This window comes from Bacillus rossius, chromosome 1 (assembly GCF_032445375.1).
Source record: "Bacillus rossius redtenbacheri isolate Brsri chromosome 1, Brsri_v3, whole genome shotgun sequence".
Taxonomy (NCBI): domain Eukaryota; kingdom Metazoa; phylum Arthropoda; class Insecta; order Phasmatodea; family Bacillidae; genus Bacillus; species Bacillus rossius.
In genome coordinates, this window is record NC_086330.1 from 370,177,640 (window position 1) to 370,198,192 (window position 20,553).

The following is a 20,553-nucleotide window of genomic DNA, read 5'->3' on the forward strand; positions in this document are numbered from 1 at the left end:
CAGTGTGTAGAAACGCATTCGAATGGAGCACATGGACATGCCAGTGCTATCTAGTGACACTGAGCGTAACTGCTACGAATAAGGACTCTTGCCCCATGCGGACTCTTGCCCCACATTACCCTATTACATATACTTAAATCATAAATTTATAGTTAGTAAAACAAAGGTAAAATATTTGGTATTATAGCCTAATACATTGAAAAAATCAAATCGGTATCGATTTAATTCCAATGATATATCGATATGCGGGAGAAGGTCGCCATCCCTGCAAGTGAGTGTGGCGCCAGCTGGCTGCAGCGGCGCGGCCTGACACTCGGCCAAGACTACCGCCCAGCCTAGAGGGCTCCGAGTGTCAGGCCTCGGCGACAGGGGCGCTCCATCCAACACACGGACTCACCGTGCCTCAATGACATGCTGCCGTGTGTTTTCCGAAAGTGATAATTTGTTCGTTGGCTGCTGCGCTCATAATAACACAGTAGCTGCATCCGAATACTAGCCTGATGGATCCCTAAAGCTGGACTCGCAATGATCCGTCTCATCCATCCGTCAATCACGAGGCATTCAGCCAATCAGATGGCCCGAAATATTCCATCCGTCTGTCTGTCTGTCCGTAAGAACCTTGCCAAGCTATAACTTTCGACGGACGGATGAAATTATAACCTCAAAAATGTCTGAAAGGTATTATCTTTATTTTAATTTTTTTTTAGTTTGTTTCTTTGTTAAGCTGCTTCCGTATTATTTTCTTAACTTGCCTATGAACACGTTTTGAGTTTGATATGAACAACAGTTGTCTGAGACACAAAAGTAATTAATAATGCACGGTAACCCAAAAATACATAATTTTTTAGAGTTTGTTTAATCATTTATAATATAAATTCTTAGCGCACATGGTCGACAAACTGGTAAATCTTTACAAGAGAAATTTCCTCGAAAATATAAGCCTTAATAGTTGTAGGCGGCATCCAAGGGGAAAAATAAATTTTATGACGGACGTACAGATTATTGTGAACTACTCGGCTTGTTGACGGATGGACAGATAACCGACGGACGCGACGGATCATTGTGAGTCCAGCTTTAGCTAAGGGATCTTAGTGACGCGGCCATCTTTGCGTCGCTTCCGAATTCTCACAAGGAATGCCGATTCATCCCTACACGCGTTCACTAAATTTGAGATTTCTAGAGATGCGACACTCGCATCAACTGATGCGTCCCAACGTCCATTAGCTTCGGAATCGTGTTTTATTTTGTTTGTATGTAATATTACTTCAGTTTTTTTGGCATAATATTTGGTTAAAACGATATAAGTGTAAGTAATAACTCAAATAGAGACAAATAAAAACGTTAAAACAAATAACCGAAAGGAGAATTTAAACTTATAAGGTTGTTTAATGGACTTTTTAAGGGTTTTTAAAATTTTGAAAATCTTTAAAACTTATTTTTTTATTTTGATCACTAAAATTTATAACATCCGACATTTAAATTTGTTGTTGTTATTTACGTTTTGCTGAAAATTCGTAGATATCGCGACTCGAAATGGCTACGTGCACATAAGTACCTACGACCAACTATCAACAGGTGGTGCTAGCATTAAAAGTATTCTGATACTATTCATCCATTAGAATTGCGTCCATTACATTGTGGGCGCACATGCTAAGGGATGCATGGATGTGCATGCTGAGTGTATTCGGATACAGATGAATGTGTAAGCTCCCAAGGGCCTGAATGTGATCTCGACCGTTCAGTTGCTGCCGGTATATATGTTGCGGGTCAGGACAGCTGTACACGCGGCAATAACACAAGTGTGTGCAGTTTAGCTCGTCGCCAGGCTAATGGTGTGCGATGACGGGGTATGTAGGCGGCAGGGAGGAAGCTCGACCAGCTGACAAGTAGGGCCGGTGCGGGGGCGGGCCTGGGGCTCAGCCGGGGCCGCTGACTGGCTAGCAGGCGCAGCGCCACGCCCCGTCTGCAGACTCCACCTCCTTGCTCAGATCCACCGCCTCGGCTGACCGCTCCGCGCTGTCGAACAGGCTGGCCTGCAACACGGTGTGGCACGGCTGGTTCAGAGCACGCGAGAGGATACACACCACCGGGAAAATTTGCGGATTACCAAACTACATATACCTTTAAGCTGCTTTTAATAGTGGGTCACTGTTCATCTGTATGCCTCTGGGCAAAAAGGAACCCTCAACCAAAGAAGCATCGAATCACAGGCAAACCAGTTGAGACGGCTTACAAGTCCGAAACCAACGAATTGGCCTTATTTTCCCGAGTATGCACGGGACTGTGTAGTCTATCATGAATTATTTTTTAAATAGTTACTTTGGTGTGTCCATCATTTTGGCCTGGCCAGCACTGCAACACATTTGGAACAAACTTCTGGTCCAAGTGCGCCTTGCAGCCAGACCTACACCTGTGGCAAGTGTAGTGATCCCAGTCGCTCACAGATGACAGTTCTATATATTCACGAACAGTATGATAAATTGGTTTGTAACATCATCTGCAGTTATATAGGATACCATGTGTTATATTTGTATGTTGTTTGGTTGTGTAAACGGTACGAAGCCTAAATCATTTATGTATTTGTGTCGTGTAAATGCAGTTATAGATCAGTGTACGACAAGGCCTATATGTAGCTCCAACATGCCAACTACTTCAAAGATTCCTTCTCTAGAGAATCTTGATAAAATTAAACCAGTGAAGTGAAATACTAGAATTAGTTTCTTCAACTGTCCTTCCCCCCCCCTTTTTTTTCTCTCTCTCTCGCACCCAGATAGCGACTCTGCGCAGACTGCAGGTGAACTCCTCCTCTCTCTTCTCCAGGGCTTATTTCCATGCAACCCAACCAGTCAAGGTGACCAATCCATTGTCCTTGACAGAGTTCTGGGACAAGTCAGCCATAATACTGTCGGGAAAACATATAAAGTAAATTCAAGTTGAATTTGTTTGCTCAACTTGCCTGTAAGACATCCATTTAGGGTATATTGGGAGTCGGCTTACAGAACAGTATAAAACTTCCAGAGCAAGTAAATTAAGACAGAACTGTCGAGGGATTACTCCCCCCCCCCCTTTTGATCGGGAAGGTGTTAGAGCTTCAGCTATGACCAGAGGCTAGGACTATCCATCCCAGCATAGTCACTACCTTAACCCCCGGCAGATTGTTCCGACCTACGGCTGGCACTCTCACGGTCCCCTCCCACATGTGCGCCCTATCAGGGTAGGGTGGGAGAAATTTCCAGTTCAATTTATTACATTCCAGAGATATATTAAACAGAACTGCTAGGGATCACTTCCTCTTTTTGATCGAGAAGGTATTAGAGCTTCGGCTAACCAGACAGTTGGCTGTGTCCTTAGCCCTAAGACTTTATCAGCACTGCTGGCGCCTTCCCCGATCTACCACATCACACTGGGACACATCAAAACACCCAGTGAACCCGTGGTCCAGTGGAGGCCTATCCAACCTCTGCCAGCTGTCCAGGCTAGTACCGGAGCTGTGTCGTCGCTCACCATGTCGACTCCGCATGTGGCTAGGGAACCCTCGGATTCTGCTCCAAGCGATCGGAGCACCACCACCAAGTACGAGTCCTACCCAATCAGAATCCAGGGCCTTGGAGGAAACCTCAGCGGGACACCATTCAATCTTTCATGTATTCTTCCCGTACTACTACCAACTTGGCATCGATTCGGCAGACCGTTCGCCAGCAGCTAACCGACTGCCACTCTTCAGAGTTACTCCACTAGATGTCCTCGTATCCTTGGACTACCCTCCGACCTGCCATACCTCGGCCCGACAGATTTACAGCCGATTAAGGCCCGGAAGTGCCTGAACTCATCCGGTGACGATCGCAGGAGGCCCTGGATAGATATGCTGGAGGGCCTCGGGGTTACCTCGGCACCTCCCCCGACCACTGGACTAGGGGAACGTATCACACCTAGTCGAGCAGTTTACAGCTCTTTTTTTTTTAAGCCCGGGTGCACCCGAACACAGCAGCGCCTTTCTCGGTCTGTCTATTACAATGGGCCTGATCCATTCACTATGGGGCCCTTTGGGGCCGAAACGCCGAGGCTCGGCAGTCGAACCCCCCAGAAAGGTTTCAAACGCCAGCAGAGCGCAGTCAGCGGAGGACCCGGCAGAGACGAACGCAGCAGGTGCAGGCGGACAGCGAGGCAGCCGGGAAGTGCGGCAACTCACCCGCCGGTTCCTCTGGTCGCGTATCCGCCTGGCGAGCGTCAGGAACGCCTCCTCGATGTTCACGTTGTTCTTGCACGACACCTCGAAGAACGGCATGTCAAAGTTGTCAGCGATCTGCAAGCAGTGAGCACGCACCTGCACCCGCGCGCGCCACCGCTGCGACGTCTCAGCTGTTGCCTTCTTCTGATAAACTGGTGGGAATTTTTAAAAACAACTCTTTGCATTTAAAAAAAGAAAGTATACATAAACAGAAAACCATCCCCATTGCTTAGTTAAAAGATTCCCATTTTTATTTAGTGAGGAGGAGAGCAGAATATATCCAAACGATGCACCAAATATAAACCCTGGGAAGTGTATTGGAATAAAGGGCAAAAACAAGGATGAGATAGTAATGAGAAGACAACGAGGAGAGGCATTATACAGGTGTGTGAGAGATTTGGTGTGAAAGCGAGAGATGTCATTAAAATGCACACAGTGTTGTAAAATACCTATTTTGTGCTCATAGACACTTATGGAGCAGAGACTTGGACTGTAGACAAGTGAAGATGCTGGGAAGATCAGAGCAATAGGTATTCAGTTTACGAGGAGTATGTCGGCAGTTACGAGGAGTGAGATCGTGCAAACAAGAGCAGGAGTAAATGACTTGAATGAGATCATGGAAAAGGTAAGTATGAATGAGATGGCATGGCCACGTCCAGAGAATGGGGAAACAGAGGCTGCGCATAAAAATTATGGATTCGAAGTACACAGGAATAAGACCCCAAGGAAGACCAAGGAGGAGGTGGGAAGACAGTTAAGGGAAAGCAGGAGAGAGGAGGAGAAGAAAGTAACAGAGTGAAGTAGGAGGAATTGTGGAGTGACAGAGGAAGATAGAGGCATTTTACTTTGTTGTCCTGTCCACAGGCTGGAAGCAGCTGATGATTATGATGATAATGATGATGAATTACCTGATAAGGTCTGTTCTGTATCATTATTCATGTTAGAAATGCCATTGTGTTTGTTCCCTGGAGCTCCGGACACCACGTGTGCCGCACTGCCAGAAGGCCGAGGAGCGCAGCGAGGTGGCATGGTGGTAACACGCAACATCCCCGGTGCAGAGGTCTCTGGTCTCTGGACATGGCCTCAGGCGAGTGCCGGGGGAGATCCTCGCTGGAAGCCGCGGTCTGCTGCCTACCTTGTCCCCCCTCTCCTTGTCCACGGCGCGCTGTTCCACCACGTCGCACTTGTTTCCCGCCAGCACCTTGACCACGTCGGGCGCCGCGTTCTGCAACAACAACACACACACACCTACACCTGCTCTGCTCTCGTCCAAGCGGTCTGCGGGCCCTCTGAGACACGGCCCTTCTTGCCTTTACCAATACTGCAGTTCCTCAACATTATTCTTCACTTACAAAGAGCACAAAGGTATACATTCATCTAGAAACTATCTTGGCACAAAATGTTTTCGCAATAAGACATCACATCCTTGTGATAAAGAGACGTGTGTTTTATCTGGTAGTGTTAAACAAGGCTATATACTGGCGGCTAGTAGGAGTGCAATGGTCGGTGGGCGTACCTCCTGTATGTTCCTGAGCCAGTAGGACAGGTGGTTGAAGGAGTCGAGGCTCGTGACGTCATACATGAGCAGGATGCCCATGGCGCCGCGGTAGTAGGCCGTGGTGAGTGTGCGGAAGCGCTCCTGCCCCGCTGTGTCCCTGCAACAGGCAGCCTAGCGCTGTGCTCTCCTGCACGCTGCTCTATTCCTCCGTGCTCTCCTGCACACTGCTCTATTCCTCTGTGCTCTCCTGCCAGCTACCCCGCTTCTGCCACAGGCCCTCCAGCCAGAGAGAAGGGAAGCGAGCTGTTGGAGCACAAGGCATGTCTTTGGGCGAAAGACGATCCGGCTGTTTGATGCATCTGGACCTGGCTCCTGCGAGAGAAAGTGACTATCGTCTGTTCTAGTTTATCCGAGACATGGTCCAACAGTCCTACAATGTGAACACACAGCCTCCCGGCAATCCTCTACCTCCTCGCGGCACCGATGGGTGAAGCTAGAGAGGACTCTGCCGGGAGCATCCTCTGCTTGTCTGGACGGGAGCCAGAAACAGAGAATGGGCTGAATCTGCGGTCAGCAGCAGATGCGATTGAAATCCTCTGGGAGGTTCGACTACTGAGCCCTGGTGGTGAATCCCGAAGGCCGGTCTCACCGCGAAAAGCCCAAGGCGGGTACAGCGGCACCCGGGCCTAAACGGCTGCAAGCCCCCTGGGCCTTGGCATGGGGTGGCACAGGGGAAGAGACCAGGACAACTTCGAGGTCGTCCTGTGCGCGTATGGCAACGGCACTGATGGTTAGCTTAGACACCACCTAAGTTGGTAGTAATGCGGGATGATCCTTGTTGTGAAGGGATATACGCTGAGGTTTCCTTCGCACTTGGTGGCGGTGCTTATATTGCTTGGAGCAAGCTCGGGGGATTCCCTGGCCCTGTGAAGAGCTGACGGGTGAGCGGCCACTAGCCTGGACAGCTAGGAGAGGCTGTGTGGGCCTCCACCGGAACACAGGTACAAGGTACCCTGGGTGATTGAGGGGTCCCGGTGTGATGTGGTGGATCGGAGTAGGCGCCATCAGTACTAATAAGGTCTAATGGCTGAGGATACAGCCGTCTGGTTAGCTGAGTGAGCTAGAGGGCCGAGAGGGTGCCGATGCTAGGATGAGTAGCCTCAGCCTCTCGTCATAGCCGACACTCTAACGACTTACCCTATTGCGTATACGGCGTATCCGTACCTACACCCGTGGGGACCCTGGGTCGGAAGGGTCTTGGGGCTAAGAGGGCTGGGTTAAAAAAAAACTTGTGGGGGAACCCCTCTGGAATTTTCTACTTTTGTAATTTTTTTGTTGCATCTGTATCACCTGTTATTGACTCCAGTAATATCGGTGCTTATCGGTATGGATGACGGCCATTTATGAGCGTAGTAATGCATATCATATTTAGTAAAATGATGTTTCAATTTACTAACGATAAGTGTATATATATTTCATTGATCAAACCAGGCATTGACAGCTCGTACAAGTGTAGAATAATGACCACAAAATTGCTGCATGAAATGTCAGTTAAAAGAGACAATAAGAGTACATTAACATTACAATGATAATGCTCCATTTGTATACTCCGTTCCTTAACTGAGTAAACAAACTTGGACACCTGTCAAAAGTAATTTTAATGGGCACAGTTAGGTCTAAATATCTCAAAAGATAATTAAATATTTCACCAACACTGATAGTTACATTGTAAAACAGATACCGTGAAACTTGGCACATATTGTCTCGGCCATCGGGTCGGCAGGATAAGTCTAGTTACGAGGCTGGCCCGCGCGCCTGGCATGTAGGCAGTCCGCGCAGCGTGCAAGCACCGCTTGCTGCCTAACCTGGCCTCTCCTGACGCGTGGGGTCTAGGGGCGAGGGTCGCAAGGGAACCCCAACCCACGGTGCTGAGTGGTAGCCGCGCTGCAGTGTTTGTGTCTGGAGGTCACGGATTGATATCCGCTCCTTCCCTGACCTAGACAGCGGTGCGTGCGTCTTAAACACATATTACAAACGCAGCTGGAAGTGTATAGGGATTTACAGCATTTTTCAGGGCGGCAAACTTACTTAGAAGGAAACGAGAAGTGAGTGTCAATAAGAGCACGTTCATAAATAACAAAATTAGTGCAAATCTGATAGTGTTCCACACACTGCACACTGAGATTACGATTGTTACCGATACCTCAGGATACTTACAAGTCTGTTGCTCGGTGTTCTTGACACGTTGGGAACCCAACACGTATCGGTTACGAAAACTACAATTTATTCCAGCTATTTTTAACCTTTTTTGTAATCCACTTCTGGCAGCCACGCCTGTCAACTTGTGCACAAAACTAAACATAAGCACAGCATATCGCACAATTGTTGCAGCTGGGTCAAGTAGCTTCTTGACTGAAAGGAACATAGCTTATGCGAGAATCGGAAAGTTTTCATATTAGCTGAAATATACTATAAAAACATAACGCTACTAGTGAAGGTAACGCCAAATAATGACATCCACAAGAACACACGAGGACGTAACCACGACGAACTCACCATATCTGGAGTTTCACAGGTGTTCCATCCAAATTGATGATCTTCTGCTTGAAGTCAATGCCTGCAAGCAAGAGGAATACAACAGACAATGAACGAAATGTATGCGAGAAAGGTCCGTTTCAGACACAAAAACAAAATTTAAAAAAAAAATACATACTAAAATTGCTGCAATGCAACAAATATTTTTCAGGGACTTGTTTCATAAATTACTGTACGTAACTTGCTGATAGCATTAGCTAATAATTGGCAGTCAAATACAATTTGGGCACCCAGAAATTTATATAGCTTTACATAAATATATATTTTTAATTTTTCCTTCGTATATAGGACATATGAAGGAAAAATAAAAGATTTGCCTATGAGATATTTTCTGCTCATCATTAAGAAGTAATATAAGACTAATATTTAAATGCATTTCCAAAAAAAAATATTTACTTCAAAATCTTAAATTATATTTTATCCTTTAGGATTCTCTAAATTATGCAATCAGAGTAATAAACTATATTTTTTTGTTAGAAAAAATATATTATCTTAAAATTTCTCATTGCCAAAACGGGGAATATTTTGCTATAATTATAGTGGTTTATTGGTACGTAGATATGCTATGACTCAACACCTGTATTTAGATGAAAGTTCTCGCAAATATTCCAGAGTACAAAAGTACGCAAACAGTCACCAAGTAAGTGCTGGCACCCAGGGGCGGCAGCTGCTTGTAGTTGCCTTCCGAGGTCAGCCTTGTGGGGGAACGATGCCAGGTGGCCATGACACGACACGAGTGCCAGGTGGCCGTGACACGACATGAGAGACATGTGGCCGTGACACGACTTGAGTGCCAGGTGGCCGTGACATTACATGAGAGCCAGGTGGCCGTGACACGACACGAGTGCCAGGTGGCCGTGACTCGACATGAGAGCCAGGTGGCCGTGACACGACTTGAGTGCCAGGTGGCCGTGACACGACATGAGTGCCAGGTGGCCGTGACACGACATGAGTGCCAGGTGGCCGTGACACGACTTGAGTGCCAGGTGGCCGTGACACGACATGAGTGCCAGGTGGCCGTGACACGACATGAGTGCCAGGTGGCCGTGACACGACTTGAGTGCCAGGTGGCCGTGACACGACATGAGTGCCAGGTGGCCGTGACACGACATGAGTGCCAGGTGGCCGTGACACGACATGAGTGCCAGGTGGCCGTGACACGACATGAGAGCCATTTGGCCGTGACACGACTTGAGTGCCAGGTGGCCGTGACACGACATGAGTGCCAGGTGGCCGTGACACGACATGAGTGCCAGGTGGCCGTGACACGACATGAGTGCCAGGTGGCCGTGACACGACATGAGAGCCAGGTGGCCGTGACACGACATGTTGCGCTCCTTCATCTGCAGAGCGGCCAGTCTCCTGTAGTCAGCGCCCCTAACTCACAGGCAGAGCAGCGTCATTTCACTGGTGCAGATCCCAGTGTGGGTTATAGGAGGCAGACTGATGACAGTATGGACATGACGAGAACTTAAAAAAAAAAAAATTATCTTTCTGATAGCTTTATTTTGTCGCTATACTGCCTTAAACACATCATCAGGGGGGGGGGGGGGAAACGGGTATATTACACTAACGGTAGAATCCCACTTTAAGACCACACTAGTGCTGATATTATAACACAGAATGTGAAAAAGGTGAACTGCAGGATATTCAGATATTGGCTCAGATAAAGTCTACGTATCCAAACTGGAGAAATAACACTGGCTACAGGCATCCGAAGTATAATCTGCTGACAAGTGACAAGCTTGAGGAATGAGCTGCTCTAACACTCTAACAACCCCCCCCCCCTCCCCAACCCAGAAATAGGGTGACTGCATGACGTGTCAGAGTCACGAAGAAAATGCTATCACGTGACAATGAAAACATGCGCTTTCATGCGTAGTCCGGCAAGCAGTCTTTTAATAAAACGTTTATGCTCTTACTTGTACCTTAGAACAGCGGTTCCCACTAGTGGGTCGCGACTCGATCCTAAAACTATCAGAAACCATCGAATAAACCACCGGAAAAGATAAGAAAAATCTAAACAAATCGAATTTTGTGCAAACACATATCTATTGTTAAATAAATAACTGTTTTGCTACATAGTGCTAATATTTTGTCAACCATTTTAAAATCAGAACACAAATTGTTTATCAGTAATCAATCGGTATCTTAAAAAAGCATGTAATTTTATGTATATATATATATGCAATATTTGATGGTAAATTATATATAACAAATAAGGTTTTTTACTCCACCATGGACCGATAGACCGTCGAGGTATTCCTATAAGGATAGGTGGGTCGCCAGATGAAAACGTTTGGGAACCACTGTCTTAGAAAATATTTTTCAGATTTTTATTATTATCATTATCGGCATGTTACTTGTGTTTGCTATCGTTATTTTATAATATTGGCATTCAATACAAACTAAGTGTACTGCAACCATGAAACATAAGTGCGCTGGCCAATGAGATGGAGTTAATAAATAGCGTTGGATGGATGTTGTCTGGCCCGTGTGCGTAAACATTAATGAAGGCAGCCATTTAACAAAATACCGTCTCCCCAATTTCCAATTTACAGGTACCATGTTTCTCTGAAGACTAACTAGATGTCAATTGATCAATAACGGATAGTTATCGAAGCCCTAGTGGTTTTAAAGCAAGAAGTAGTCAATATTTTTTTTTAAGAAACGATACTTCAATACATCATATAAATAACAAAAAAAAATTTTAAAGTGCATGCAGCCTATTGTAGGTAAGAAGAATAAAGCATGTTTGAGTGTTGCACGCTTTGTGAAAATTCAAAATGTAAATTTACATATTTTTCCAGAGTGAGTCACTATGGACACAAGTTGTAAAGGTCCCGCTTCAACCTTAAAAAACGCACAAGGGTTAAAACAGGATGGGGTAAAAACGTTATAAACAACAATAGTACATCTAAATGTGTTTCAAGAGAGGAAAATATCATTTGCAGTTCATTTTGATCCATTCAATCTTATTTGGCTGCCTACGCGGTAAATACAGTTACGTTACTGAGGTTTGGCCAAACACTATTTTAATTCAATTCAGATCTTCAAAAGAATATACTGCTCCACCTACTCAGTTTTGTATTGACTACAATGGCTAGAAATAATAAATATTATTTTTAAATTTTTTACAGTTTTTTGTTTTTAAATACACTTCATGTATTAATTATTTTACCATTATTAGGCGGACATTGAACTGAAAATTTATTACAAAAACAGCAGACAAGATGTTATTTTAAGAGAAATAAAAACATTGCAAGTTCAGCTGACAACATTGATTTTTACATTAAGCTATCTGGGTTACTCTTGTTTGTTGTGGGGGGAAAACAAATGAATCACGGTGAAATGTTGCACTTTTAAATCGACTTACTTTGACAAATCCAGATCAATTTCAAGCTGTTACTGGAGGAAGATTAATATTGTTTTTTTCCCCCCTGTTAGACACGCTATTGTTGTGAAGAGCGCATATACGTGAGGGTTATGGGAGTTTTCTTGAACTGCGAGGAAAATTCGTAATGTGGAACGTAGAGAAGGTATGCGTGCGAAGAGGTAGTCACTCGGCAGAAGATGGGTCCAGTTGGTTGTCTGAAGACCACTGGGACAGGGCCGGATTTACTGCCTGTGGGCCCCTAGGCTGAGTCTGCGGTGCGGGCCCTCTCTAAGGGGGGGTATCCCCTTCCAGTGCCTCATGCCTGGGTCTGGGTGGGCAGTCTATTTTAATTGACCTACACCCTACAAAACTCATATTTTTGATCAATTTTTTATTTTGAAAAAATTAGTTTTTTATTAAACTAGACAATTTAAACAAACAGTATTTAGAGGTTAAGGAATTAAGTGACACCAAAACCAATGAAAATAATCGAAAATATTTTATGCAGAAGAGTTAAGTTCGGCGCAATTAATCCACACGAAACAACTGGGCACTATTTCGACGCGTATTTTAAGAATATAAGAAGATCCACATCGCAGTATAATTTTTTTTTCGTGTCGTGTGGTGCTGGCCCTTAGGCTACAGCCTGGATAGCCTGCGCGTAAATACGGCCCTGAACTGGGAGCAGGCAGGTACTTGTTGACGGACATGACGCAGCGAGGTTAGAGCGAGGTCGGCGTGCCGCGACGGAGGCGGGCGCTACTCACCTATGGTGGAGATGTAGGTGTCGTAGTAGCGCTCGTCGCAGTAGCGGTGCACGATGCACGTCTTGCCGACATTGGAGTCGCCCAGCACGAGCACCTTGTAGGTGGCCGCGAAGTCCAGCGCCATCTTGTGCACGGGCCGTGCCGCGCCGGGCCGCGACCATCGATTGTGGCGGGCGGCGGGTGCGCGCGCAGCCGCGCAGAATGCAACCCGAGTACAGAGGCGCAGGTATCCCTGCCGCATCTGCACTCGACCACTGTCTGTGTTCAGTTTGAAGTCTACAGGTTGGCAAAGCAAATCGTTGCTGCATAAGAACTAACACGAAAAAGTTTGTTCAATAGCTTGAAAGGAATTCGCCAATAAGAAACGTAAACATGCCACGATCTTTCGTGCATTGCCGCCTAGTTCTTCGGCTATTGTTGGACATCCTCGGCTTGGTGCCTCGTATTCCCCCTTTCCCTTTTCTTCTCCTACCACCCCTCCCCCTTTGTTTTGTTTTATCCTTGCCCCCCTCATTTTTTTACAGGGAACTATTTTGTATTTGCGAAGGGTTACTTTTCCTTGTTTCGTTAATTCTTGGACGAGTACTGCCGTTAAAGTACAGTGTTGCCGGACTGAGCACGGGTGTGAGTGCTTCGTTTGAACGTTGATGCATCATTTGAATTTAAGTGGCATTGTAGAGTCATTTGTAGCCTTGCATTTCTCTTTGGTTGGATTTATTTTTGGCCACGACGATCAAAATTATTTCCATTAAGTGTGCTTAGCCGTGTCTCGTTCAAGGATTAGATTTCCCAGGGGCGTTTTCCAAACGCATGATCGGAGCCTTGTTTGGAACTTGTAGATTTTGTTGCCTTGCATTTAAAGGCTGTATTTTGGTGTGTGTGTGTGTGTGTAATATTCATAGGCTCTGCGGTCTATTTGATATTTGATCATTATCTTGACTGCCCACTTTATAGGGCACATAACTGCATTGTATTGTTTAGATCGTATATTCGTTTTTATACACTATTTGTAAGTTTTTGTACCTATCAGTGTATCGTAATATATTTAGCGTGTTAGCCACAAAATGTAAGCGTGAAAATATGTAGGTACTTCATGTATTTATTCGTTCATATTCGGCTGTTAATTTTTTCTCTTGAGACCTTGCGTGTATCGGGTGCTTTACTAGACCCGAGTCGCGCTAGATACGCACTTCGTGTACGAGTTATATTTATTGTTGATTCTGATCAGTGTCACTTTGTTGAAACGTTTGTTGTATTTTCGTGGAGTTTAGATCCCACGTCATTCTATATATGCATCTAACATAATATAATCTCGTTCCTTATTTCTTTTTTTTACAAATTCTTAACTACGCGTATACCCTTTTTATAAGTGTACCTATAAGAAGGGAATTAAAATTAATAATGATTATTAATTTTATTTTCAGAGTTCTCCTTAATTCGTAATTATTTTGTATCTGGTCACAAAGTTTTTTTTTTGTTAATTGGTTTATTGCTTTGACTTTGAACTTTTGTTTTTCAAAATTTTGTAGAACTGTACTTTGAGCCTGGCTCTAATTTTGTTAGTTTGATCTTTATTAAATTTGCAATTTTTTTTTAAATAATTTTATACAGCATTCATAATTATTTTCTCAGTTCACCCTTTCGTAATACTCCACCTTTCGAACTAGCATATATATTTATAAGACGTATTAACGTCCAAAACCTCCATTTCAAATCATTTACAACAAATGTCCCTGCTGTTACAATGTGAAGCACGTCCACCCCTCGAGACATGCAGCTATACGGCCGTGCGCCTGCCGACGACGGGCAGGCAACCCGCACACACGCGTGAGAGGCGGGACAGCAGCGCCGAGTGCACAGGGGCATGTCTCGCTGCAGTTAACGCAGTGTCCGCTGACGTGGGCCCTACAGGCCTTCGTTTCACTTTACATCGTTATCTTGCAGTGTCGTTTATATTTCAGTTCTGTTAACCACCTGTATTGTAGCTCATTTATTTCGCTAGCGCGTGTTTCACGAAGCTCGAGTGAAGTTCTACGGCATGTGGCGTGGGACGACGATGCGTATACCGTGGCACCGACGTAGAGAACACGACTACAGATATAGTGAGGCAACAAAGCCCAAATAGCAAGTTAATTATCAGTCTGACTGTCCCTGATGAGGGGAACAGATGTCAGTTCCCGAAACGTCGCAACTGTCGTCACTGGAAATCTTCTTGTGTTCGTCAGTGCTATCGTCATTGTGTTGTCCTTAATACTTGTTTGTCGTTGGTTCCGTTTGTCCGACATCAGCTGATTCGTTCTTGTTTTCTGTGAATTTTTATCCTTATATTTTTTTTTCTGAATTTTTACATGACAAATAGTGCAAAACTGCATTGACGTATGTCCAAAAAAACTGCATTAAAGCAAAACTTCCCATTGCATGGATCATTTAAAGAACGTTAAGTAAAGTCTGCTGGAGATAAAGTTTCATGTCTTCCCGCAACGTAACCTTTAAGTGAGAGAGTTTTCGTTATTTTTGTGGACATCTTGTAGTATCAAGCAGAAAAATAGCAAGGATGAAGTTACCAGATAATCTTTCATTTCAGTTGTCAATTCAAGAATTTCAGAGTGAACAATTAGAAGGCCTGAGCTGTATAGGATGTTGGGCGCCATAACCACAGGCTCGAGTGTGCTGAAACGTGTCTGTGAGAGTATAAATTTGTTGTAGTGGTTGTCATAAAGAATACATAGACTGGTCGGTCATATTTTAAAACATTAAAACATTAGTCATTGAGGGAAGATTAGAACGCGATTACGGTCGACGCAGAAGAAAGGTGTGAATGTGCGAAGCAGATAACAGCGGATGGATGACGCACTGGAGACAGAGACACGAGGATCAAGCAATCATGGAGGATTGCGTCAAACCAGTCTTGGTACAAACGAGTTAAACAACCAAACTTACCATTTGAGACACTGATATATTACCTCTCCGGTTGCAATTAAAAATACATATAAACAACCCCCTGAGTTTTACATATTAATTGTTTGTGTAATTTTTGTTTAACAATGCTTATATTATTTGAATGAAACATGAAAATATTTATATTAAAGGTTATATATAAAATAAATCTCTGTTTGTTTGTTCGTTTGTTAGTCCCGTATGCGTTCATAAGCCCTTCTTCCAGCCTGGAGGAAATGCTGCACACTTGAGCTCTGACGTCGCGGTGCGCTTCGCCCCACAGATCGCATGTCCCCGGCCTCCTACCTCCTGTCACGTGGTATTTGAACTTCCCGCCGGCGACGTGCGTGTGTGCGTGTTAACGCGCCACGGACTAGAGGGCGCCGTCGACTCAGTGTAATAAATAACAGGCTAGTTAATATTGTATACCTTGTTTTTGTTCACCAGTGACTCTTCAGGTCTGCTGCAATCAGTGGCGGATTCATAAAGGGGGGGGGGCGCAGGGGACGCCCCCCTCCCTTTGACCAGGGAAGCCCAGCACCAAGCATGGTTCTTGGCAAGGGGAGGGAGCGCACCCGGCCGCCGATGTTATACAATACACATTCATACACTTACCTTTAACGACTTCATGTCTTGGAAATAGTTTGAATAAAGTTTTATTAAGCTTTGCATGTGACTAGAATAAGTAGTTTTTCTGTAGTGATTTTTACATTTGTATACTGCACAATTGGCCATTTTAACTACATATAGCACACAATTATGCACCAACAACAGCAAATATTCGGGCGAGACGTAAATGAAACGGATAGAGCTTGGAAAAAAATCTCTGGCTGCATCCAAGCAACCAAGGTGACGTAACAAGGGTGTGTGTGGAAGAGGTAGACCTGCGCCTCCCCTCCCCCCCTTGAGATTTTTCTGTATCGACATATCTGGGGCCTTCGATAATGCTTGGTGGCCCCAGATTATGTTTCGATTGAAGCAACTGAGGTGTCCCTCAAACATTTATAAAGTGATACTTGATTTCTTATGTGATAGAGAATGTACATGTCAACAGGGACACGTAGTATATAATAAGACATTAACCAAAGGCTGTCCTCAAGGCTCAGTCCTTGGTCCACTTCTTTGGAATGTGCTATTTGATACACTTCTTAGAGAAGAGTTACCAGAAGATTGTGTCATATATGGATACGCTGATGATGGATTTTTATTAATCCCTTCTAATTCAAGATTCATGCTAGAAAAGAAGTCTGAAGAGGCTTTAGGTATTGTTCACCAATGGGCAACTGCTTCTAAACTAAAGATTGCTCCAGAAAAAATGGAAGGTATTTTACTCAAGGGTAAACTTAGTGTTAATAGACCTCCCACAGTTCGCTATGAGGGACGTGTTGTAAGAATTAAACAACTTGTTAAATATTTGGGAGTACAGATTGGGACTGGATTCCGATTCCACGAGCATATCAAGTACATAACGAAGAAATCTGCAATATTATTCCACCGATTACGATCTACTACACCTGCTAATTGGGGCTTAAACTATAAGACCCTAGAGATTATTTATAAAGGAGTTTATGTGAGTATTTTAACATATGCAGCTGGTGCTTGGAGTCGCATTGCTTGTCAAGTTCATCCTCGAAGAACTTTATTATCCAGCCAACGAACTGTACTTATTGCTATAACTAAATCTTATAGAACAATTTCAACAGATGCACTCCTAGTTATAGCCGGACTCATACCCATTGACCTAGTTATATATGAACGTGGGCAAGTATCCCAGTTAAATAGGGATAGGAAGATCTCTGTGGCAGAGAAGAAGGAACTTCGGCGGAATGTTATATCAAGATGGCAGGAAACTTGGGACTCCTCAACAACAGGAAGACATACATACAATATTATACCTGACATTAACGCAAGACTTAAATGTCGGTGGATCACACCGGACTATTATGTATCACAATTTCTCAGTGGCCACGGAAATTTTAAAGCAAAACTCTATTCACTCGGATTAGTACAGTCACCTCTTTGTCAGATTTGTGAAGTAGAAGATACAGTACTGCATGTTTTAAATCAATGTAAGAAGACAGAAGATATCAGAGAAAAATATACTCAAGAATTACTGACACTAGGATATGACTATCAAGATCTTCGAAGTCTTATCCATAATAAGAATTCTTTTGAAATTTGGAGAAACCTAGTAACAGAAATGGGGAAACGGTTAGAAGAATTTGACCGGTGGTATGCATCTGTGGAAACGGACAGCGATGAAGATTGACTGTAAGAAAATTTTAGAAGAATTTCTCTCCAGTTGATTTATGTGATAAACATTATGAAGATAAACTCTAAATATAGATTAAGAAAATTTAGTTCTGGTTATGTAATATATTTAAGGTTTTTGAAGAAAGAAGGAAAATTTGTTCACTTTCATGATGTGATAAATATAATAGTCTAAAACCCCTTTTTAGGTGAAGAAAATAATTATTATAATTTTTGGTGATGGCATATATTCAGAAGATTCTGAAGAAAGAAGAAAACTTGTGTTTAATATTATTTATTTTGTTTACTTTAACATTTATTTGGATAGAGGAAATTAATCTTACATGAAGATATATAATATGCATATAACATTAACTATGGGGACAAGTCAATATAATCTCTCACTAACCCCGATAAACCTTTTGAAAATAAGTTAATATAAAGATTATATGATTTGAAGATAAAACTATTACTAGATTGATAAATCTCCTATTATACCCTAACAGGGATTACATATAGGAACGAAGCAATAGAAATATGCCTTTATTATTTATTGGAGAAATCTGTATCCGCCACTGGCTGCAATAGCGTCACCTGAACTTTACCACTTCGCCGCAATGGACTCGGGACTTGCCCGAAGGCCGTTCAGAACATTCATTCGAACTTATACACTAGATGTACTTTTTGTAAAGGGCTACGTTGTTAATTTTTAACTGACGCGCGGCAGCGACACGACTCTGAATCGCCCAGAGGTTCCTGCAGCTCGCCGCCATTGCGCCGATGAACCACCTCGGCGGCCGAGTCTCTCCCCAGGCGCTTCGCATCGCCACTTCGCCGCCTCTCAACTGACCGTGCTTCTGTCTGCATCCACTTCAGAGAGCTTGTTAGTTTACCCCCGGGGCGCAGCTGTTCTGTTTCATTCGTCACTAACGCGAACACATAGTCCCGTCTACCCGGGCACACACACGGTGCGCAGAGCTTCAGGAAAAACAACGCGATTTCAAAACTACTTTAAGATATCCGAGGGGCCTGCTTACAAAACATAAAGAGTTCGCTGAGGGCTGAAAAGTACTTTTGATTTCGGATTAAGTTCTTAAACTGTATTTTTAGAAGAGTTAAAATGGCTAAAACGCATGTTTTCAGAGTAATTTTTTAGGCGTAAAACAACTACTAAAGATTCTTGAAAGCACTTAAGGGACTTGTATTACACCTGTATCTTCATTTCTCGGTCATATAATGTTACGGTCACCGCTCATATTTCACAGTTTTCCTATGACGACGAGAAGAATGCACGTCAGTTCAGAGCTATACCGCGCTAGAAGCACCAGCGAGCGTTTCACAGCTATGCTTTGGTCATCGTAATTGTTGTATGAGGAACGTGTCACGTGTGACTACCAGCTTCGCACATCTCGTGTTCTTTCCCGATCGCCAGACCACGTATCAGCGCAGCGTGGCTAGGCTCGGGTGACGTCACTTCGGGTGACGCGGTGGCGCCCAGGAACTGTCGAGTCCCCGAGTCCCCCAGCAACGCCTTTCAAACACGAGGGAGGTCGCCTTCACGGTGAGATTCCCCAATCCCACCCCTTAAAGCAGAACTTCGACACTACCTGATGCAATTTTGTTCACTTTGCATTCCAAATTACTGTGTGTAATCGATTTCTAAAGGAGACGCAGGTCACTGTTCACATGATTAAAAAAAAATTAAAAAAAAACCCATCCCCCTTTCCCACCTAAAATAGAATTTTTGTACTTTTTGATGAAAATGTGCACGCTTGGTATTAAAATTAACAGGAAGATAATATTGTCAATGTCCGATTAGAAAAAATTTCTGTCTACATGAGATTTTGAAACACAACCCCTAATTTCCCCTTATTACCCCTAAAACAATATTATCGTACTTCTTGATGAAATTTTTTCAAAACTTGATATTAAAGTTAAGATAAAAATAAAATTAGTTACTTTTAAAACTACTCCCTTTCATGAAGTTTATAATTCCACTTTTTTACCCCTTAAAGCAGATTTTTGGCTCTCCTTAATAAAATTTTGAACATTTCACGTAAAAAGAAGGGGAATTTATTGTCAACATCCAATTGAAGAAAAGGATGTCACTGAAAACATGAGATTACAGAAAAAAACCTCCATATCCCTTTCGCACCTCTTAAAGCATTATTTTGGCCCTCTTAGAAGAAATTTTGCTCAATTGACATTGAAAATAAGAACAATGCTATCTACATCTGATTTTTTAAAAAAAGATTCATTGAATACATACGATTTTGGTAGACTACTTTCTTCCGGCTTCCCCCCTCCCCTCCCCCAAAATTCCCCATTCGTCCTTTTCTACCCGTTGAATCAGAATTTGGGCAACTCATGGTGAAATTTTGCACATTTTACATGTCTACACATGATTTAAAAAAAAAAACTCCATTCTAAGTTCAGCCTGGGCACTTCAGATAGTACTTTATAACAACACTTAGCACTGAAACTCTTATTTGATTCCTTGGACCTGGGATAAAATATTTTATTTACAAGGTTTTGACGCCAACCATTAGTGCTCCTCGAATCCGCACAGACCGCTATGGCGCATCGCCGCCTCGCCCCGAGCGTGTGCGACGTGAACGCACCTGGGTGCAGGGCGGTGCAACGCCTCGAACATAAGCTGCCCTGCCTAATCGACTGTCGCCCGCGCGAAAGTCGACCACGGGGGTACTGTTAGGTGACCTGATGATTACCTGGACTTTGAAATTAACATTCAGCACTCTAAAAAACAATATTAATTAAGTAATGACTATGCTTAAATATTATTTGTAATTCAGGACTTTAGCGCGATCAGGCGGGGTGCATGGCCCGGGATTACTTTTGCACACGACACGTTTTCGCGGGAGCGAGGCTGGGGAGTCGTGCG

The 20,553-nt window shown here is 43.8% G+C and overlaps 1 protein-coding gene across 1 annotated transcript; it reads right to left on the reverse strand.

The window, feature by feature from the left end:
* Positions 1-331: 331 nt before the first annotated feature.
* On the reverse strand, positions 332-12,626 carry LOC134530595 (ras-related protein Rab-8A). Its single transcript, XM_063365574.1, has 6 exons — positions 12,465-12,626; positions 8,283-8,343; positions 5,745-5,883; positions 5,364-5,453; positions 4,190-4,303; positions 332-2,033 (listed from the first exon to the last, which is right to left on the reverse strand). The coding sequence occupies exons 1-6, from the start codon at positions 12,586-12,588 to the stop codon at positions 1,938-1,940; spliced, it is 624 nt and encodes a 207-aa protein (XP_063221644.1). The 5' UTR covers positions 12,589-12,626; the 3' UTR covers positions 332-1,937.
* Between the last annotated feature and the right edge of the window lie 7,927 nt (positions 12,627-20,553).